The sequence below is a fragment of the Drosophila ananassae genome (assembly GCF_017639315.1).
Source record: "Drosophila ananassae strain 14024-0371.13 chromosome 4 unlocalized genomic scaffold, ASM1763931v2 tig00000078, whole genome shotgun sequence".
Lineage (NCBI taxonomy): Eukaryota > Metazoa > Arthropoda > Insecta > Diptera > Drosophilidae > Drosophila > Drosophila ananassae.
The window spans coordinates 164,894-171,205 of NW_025319044.1; the positions used below are offsets into that span (position 1 = coordinate 164,894).

Genomic DNA, 6,312 nt, shown 5'->3' on the forward strand with positions numbered 1-6,312 from the left:
TCTTGCATAACTAATACCAGCATGCCATGCTTCTTTCTCTAATGGAACCATTAAGGTGATGTTGCCATCCCTATCGACAATAAAATGAACTGACAATCCTCTAGCATTCAGCGTATCTTTTGTACCTTTTAGTGTTGATGTTTCAGTATGGTGAACTATAACCATTAACACTTTTTTACCTGCCCTATCACCATAATTTAAAGCTGAAGCTGGATCTAAAAATAACAAATCCTGATCTTTCAATAATGGTAATTTTTCTTGTAAATCTTGAAAATCATTCTCGATATTGCTTGAACTGGATACTTGCCCAGATATGAGAAATGCTGAGACAGTAATCAGTAAAACTAATAAATATTTGTTGACTTTAGATAGTTGGATTTTCATACCATCTTCATAAACACTTTGTAGATAATTTTTCATTATATAGTTAGAATAGGGTTGTTGAATAAATTTACAAGACAAAATCATACTAGTCTGGTAGTAGTAACATGTTCAGAGATGGAGCATTTAAAGTGCTAGGAATAGATTCTGGAGCGAACCAAAATGAAATCAATAAAGCATATCAAAATTTAATGAAATTAGTTCACCCAGATAAAGGAGGCTCGGAATATTTTGCACAAAAATTAAACGCAGCACGTGACAGGTTGCTGAAGAGGTAATTAATATTGCTTTAAAGTTTTTATTTGTGCGTAAAGGATAAGTTGCTACAATAAAAAAATAAGATAAAAGTAGCAATGGACATGTGTTCAGAAAGGTTTAAGTTATGCAGGAAGATAACAAAAAAGAAACAATAAAAGAAGAAAAAGGCATATTAGGATGGATAGAATATAGATTGCCTATATTTTCTTTTCTAAGACACACTGCTTCTTACCAAGTGCCAAAAAACTTAAATTATGCTTGGAACTTTGGCTCTTTGGCTGGTATAGCGCTGATTTTACAAATAATAACAGGTATATTTCTTGCTATGCACTACACTCCGCATGTTGATTATGCGTTTAATAGTGTAGAGCGCATAATGCGAGATGTGAATTACGGGTGGTTAATACGCTACACTCACGCTGTTGGAGCATCGCTCTTCTTTATGGTAGTCTATGTTCATATAATGCGTGGATTATATTACGGATCTTATAAAAGACCGAGAGAGATGGTGTGGTTTATTGGAATATTTATATTTTTTGCAATGATGGCAACTGCCTTTATGGGATATGTATTGCCTTGGGGACAAATGAGTTTCTGGGGTGCAACAGTTATAACCAACTTATTTTCTGCTATACCTTTAATTGGCAATAAAATAGTTATATGGTTATGGGGTGGTTTTTCAGTGGATAACCCAACCCTTAACCGTTTTTTCGCTCTGCATTATCTTCTGCCTTTTGTTATTATTGCTTTAGCTATGCTTCATGTGATAGCTCTGCATAGGTTTGGCTCGCATAGCCAGAGTAACAACCCAGAACTTTAACTTCAATATTCCAACTATGTGCTAATCTTTCAAAATCTCTTGATAAATGTGCCCAACAGATTTGCCTGTTTTTATCGGCAAAATAATTGTATGCTGCATACCTGTCAGTTATTACCAAGCTATTGCGATTGCAGAATTTACTATTTTGTAAAACTTTCATTCCTCTTGACTCTGTAAATTTTACAAAACTTGCCGTATTGCTTGCAAACATCCAACACCAAGCGAGTTTACCTTTGTTATAATGGCTCGTTTCATCAATATGTAGAACTTTACTCCTACTTATCTCTTGTTCGATCTGCTCATACATTTTTTTGCATTTTGAAGCAACTCTATGTTCACTATTTGATATGCTACCGACGCTTATGTTCAAATTGAAGATATCATTTACGACACTCGCTATTTCGCGTTTTGAATTTTTGTAGAATCCGCTGAACGCTGCAATTATTGACTTAACCCTTGGACCAAATGTATCTGGCGTAACACCTTCCGGTAACTTGCTACTTCTTCTCTTTCCGCATCTCCGACAACGGCCATGTTCTAACTGATATTCCACTACATAAGGCTTGATTTCTGGAAGATCAACTTTCTGATGAATATATGGTTTTTCACATATTGCAATTTCTCCTCCGCATTCGCAAGTATTAGGCAACTCTATCTTTACTACTTTATCTGCATCCATGTTGGCGCGAAAACTTCCTTTATGACCAACCTGACCGCCAATATTCCTTTCGCTTTTCGGCTTATTCTTTTTTATTTTATACAACTCTTTGGAACTTGGTATTGATGAATTTTTTGAGCTTAAACCGAGTCTTTCTCTTAACTCAGCATTTTCTATCTTTAAAGCCTTATTTTCTGCTTTTAAACTTTCATTCTCTTTTTCCAATCTTTCTATTTTTGCTTCTAACCTTTCTATTTTTTGCTGTAAATTTTTGCAAAGTTCTAAAAGGTTTACCATATTATTTCACTTTTGCTCTATGATTATCTTTTTAGATCACCTTGTCTACCTTATTCTGCCACTCCGCTGAACGGATACCCTTCTTTAATTTTTATTTGATTAGGTGTATGGTCCCATACCATCACACTCTGGGATCATACACCTAAAGTACTCCGACACTTGTATCTTTATGATGTGAGGCATTAGAGCTAAAATACCTCACAGGGAGGGTGAAGCTGATGCGACACTAATGCCATTAAGCCAGATTTTGCTTCCCTCCCATAGAGTTAAAGACTGAACAGTATCTTTTGGAATTATATCCCGTATTACAAGGTTAGTCTAAACTCTCAGTTTATTTATAGTCTTGGAGGCAATTTTATGCAAGTAAATGCTATTTTGGGTGTGGATATTTCAAAAAAGAAATTTGATGTTTGTTTGTTAGTGGACAGTAAAAAACGACACAAAGTCTTTCAAAATAATCAAGATGGTTTTGCAAAACTTGTAGTTTGGTGCAATGGCCATGGAGCAAATCTTACTCATTTATGTCTTGAAGCAACTAGTTGGTATGGAGAAGATTTGGCTACTTTTATGCACGATTTAGGACATAATGTCAGTATAGTAAACCCAGAAAGCTTTTGGCAAAAGTGAGCTGCTCAGAAATAAGACAGATAAATCAGATGCAGCTATGATAGCTAGATTTTGTATCGCCAACAAACCTGCTCTTTGGAAGCCCATTGCACCTGAAATGAGGCATTTGAGGGCGTTGCATGCAATCGCTAAAAGATGATAAGGTGCAACAGACAAATCGCTTGGAAAACAAAAATATGCATTCCAGTTGCAAAGAAGCTATATCTAAAGTAATTTTGGCAATAGAGGAGCAAATTATTGTTCTCGAAAAAGAAATTAATGAGCATATAAATAACTATCCACATCTAAAAAATATGGTGGAAAACCTTAAGACTATAAAAGGTATAGGATATCTTACTGCTGTTGCTGTTGTCGCAGAAATGCCATCAGTTGATAACTTTGACAATGCTAAACAATTTACAGCTTTTGCTGCCAGGACATTATCAATCGGGATCGTCAGTAAGTAAGAGAAGTTGCATATGCAAAATAGGATCTGAGCGTATTCGAAAAGCTCTTTATATGCCAGCTATAGTAGTCAAAAACCATAATAATCATTTTCAAAAGTTTTGTCAGCGTCTAGCAAGTAAAGGCAAATGTCCAAAAGTCATAGTTCTTGCGTTAATGCGAAAATTAATGCATGTCTTTTTTGGTATTCTTAAAAAGAATCAACCATTTAATTGTAATTTTGTTGGATAATTTGTTTGACAGCAGAGACAGTATCTGGGATGACACCCCGGGGTTTCTGGGGTGACAAAAAAGAGCCCCCTGAGCAAAAATCTTATAGCCACTTGAATGATAATTGACTTTTTGCCTAAAATAACTAAGAAAGAAACTTCTCATCAAGATAACTTAAATATATACTAATTCTCTTATTTTTAAAAGATTTCTCATCATGAATTGCACGATCAAAAACCTGAATTTGACTTGTTATAATGCTACAATTATTACTTGCAACTTCTAATACGCCACTATCAATTACAACCTTCTTTTCTGTTTGGTTACTCATTTTAACAGTAATCATACCAGGCAATAAATAAATTAAGTAAGAAGCATGGTGAGCTAAAATCATAAGCTCCCCTTCGAGCCCAGTTACTGAAAGAGAAACCACTCCACTGAATGAAATTTGATCATCAGGAGAGAAAAATTGCACTTTAAAAGTATTCATAATCTTTAACTTTTACTTAGCTTCAGCTTGTATTAATTCAGCCTTTTTTATTGCTTCATCTATATTCCCCACCATATAAAAAGCGGCCTCTGGTAAGTGATCATATTTGCCTTCAACAATCCCTTTAAAACTGGAAACAGTATCAGAAAGTGAAACAAATTTACCAGGCATGCCAGTAAATATTTCTGCAACGTGAAAAGGTTGAGAAAGAAATTTCTGAATCTTACGAGCCCTATCAACAATAATTTTATCTTCATCAGATAGCTCATCCATACCAAGTATTGCGATAATATCTTGCAGTGATTTATAAGTTTGCAATATACGTTTCACCTCAGAAGCTACCTTATAATGTTCTTCACCAATGATTTCAGCAGATAAAGACTGAGAAGTTGAATCAAGTGGATCAACAGCAGGGTATATTCCCATTTCAGCTATTTGCCTTGACAACACTGTGGTGGCATCAAGGTGAGAGAACGTAGTTGCTGGAGCTGGATCAGTTAAATCGTCCGCAGGAACATATATAGCTTGCACAGAAGTAATAGAGCCAGAAGTTGTTGAAGCTATTCTTTCTTGCATTGCACCCATATCAGTTGCAAGGGTTGGCTGATAACCAACAGCTGACGGTATTCTTCCAAGTAAAGCAGAAATTTCAGAACCAGCTTGTGTAAATCTAAAGATATTATCCACAAAAAATAGAACATCTTGGTTTTCACGGTCACGAAAATACTCTGCCATAGTAAGTGCTGTTAAAGCAACTCTAGCCCTTGCTCCAGGAGGCTCATTCATCTGACCATAAACCAAAACAGCTTGAGATTTTTCATGCTCATTTATATTTATTACATTTGAAGTGATCATCTCGTGATAAAGATCGTTACCTTCACGCGTTCTCTCCCCTACCCCGGCAAACACAGAAAATCCTTTATGAGCTTTTGCTATATTATTAATTAATTCCATTATTAGGACTGTTTTACCAACACCGGCTCCACCAAATAAGCCAATTTTTCCTCCTTTAAGATAAGGTGCAAGAAGATCTATAACTTTTATTCCCGTAACTAAAACTTCTTCCTGTATTCTCTGTTCAGTAAAACTTGGAGGTGCTCTGTGTATAGGCTCTAAGTTATATTTTCCCTTCAGTGGACCACACTCATCTATAAGCTCTCCAACAACATTAAAAATCCTTCCTAAAGTTGAACGCCCAATTGGCACCGATATTGGTGCACCTGTATCAACAAATTCATCCCCCCTTGACATGCCATCTGTGCTATCCATAGCAATACAACGAACTATATTGTCACCTATATGCTGCGAAACTTCTAAAACCAGCTCCTTATCCTTATATTTTAGTTTGCTTTTTAAAGCATTAAATATTTTAGGCAATTCACCTTCAAATTTTATATCAACAACTGCTTGAGTTACCTTAATCGCTCTACCTATATTCATCTCTTTATTTTTATCACCTAACACTATAATTCCATAAAAGAACTTCTAAAGAAAATAAATTTTATATTATTAATAGAAATTTTGCAACATTAAAACGCTTACTAGTTACGCTTCATTACAAACAATGCAAACGCATTTAATAGCCAAGTAATAATAAACAATACTAAACTAAGCGCATAAGCAGCAAGAGTTTGTACACTATTGAAATCCTGATCTCCGGTAAGTAATGTAGCGATCTGCACGGTAATAGTAGTAACTGAATTAAGAGGGTTAAAAGTCAAATTTGCGTTGATTCCCACAGCCATTAGCACAATCATTGTTTCACCTATCACTCTTGAAATTGACAATAAAATTGCACTTAAAATTGTAGGCATTGCATAAGGTATTGTTATATGCCATATAGTTTCCGCTGGAGTTGCACCAAGTGCCATGAAGCCATAACGCAAGCTTTTTGGAACAGATCTTATGGCATCTTCGAGTAAAGAAATAATAAAAGGAAGAATCATTATCCCAATCGATAAACCGGCAACTAAGGCACTTTCTGAGTGTATACTTAAACCAAAAAAATTTGCTACCTGCTTTATAAAGAAAGACAAAAACACAACCGCGAAATATCCATATACAACCGTAGGAATAGCAGACAAAACTTGCAAAGTTGTATTAACAATATAACGCACTTTCTCACTC

At 35.3% G+C, this 6,312-nt stretch overlaps 2 protein-coding genes across 2 annotated transcripts; one reads left to right on the plus strand and one right to left on the minus strand.

Moving 5' to 3' along the window:
- The first annotated feature begins 440 nt into the window (after positions 1 to 440).
- On the plus strand, positions 441 to 1,524 carry LOC123257985 (cytochrome b-like). The gene has a single exon (XM_044717913.1). It carries the CDS (start codon positions 764 to 766, stop codon positions 1,457 to 1,459), a length of 696 nt encoding a protein of 231 aa, XP_044573848.1. The 5' UTR covers positions 441 to 763; the 3' UTR covers positions 1,460 to 1,524.
- Positions 1,525 to 4,197: 2,673 nt separating this feature from the next.
- Positions 4,198 to 5,853, minus strand: LOC123257984 (ATP synthase subunit beta). The gene has a single exon (XM_044717912.1). The coding sequence runs from the start codon at positions 5,623 to 5,625 to the stop codon at positions 4,198 to 4,200; it is 1,428 nt and encodes a 475-aa protein (XP_044573847.1). The 5' UTR covers positions 5,626 to 5,853.
- Between the last annotated feature and the right edge of the window lie 459 nt (positions 5,854 to 6,312).

Excerpts from the sequence above, each read along its gene's own strand:
- LOC123257984 (XM_044717912.1), bottom strand. The coding sequence starts at position 5,625 with ATGAATATAGGTAGAGCGATTAAGGTAACTCAAGCAGTTGTTGATATA.
- LOC123257985 (XM_044717913.1), top strand. The coding sequence starts at position 764 with ATGCAGGAAGATAACAAAAAAGAAACAATAAAAGAAGAAAAAGGCATA.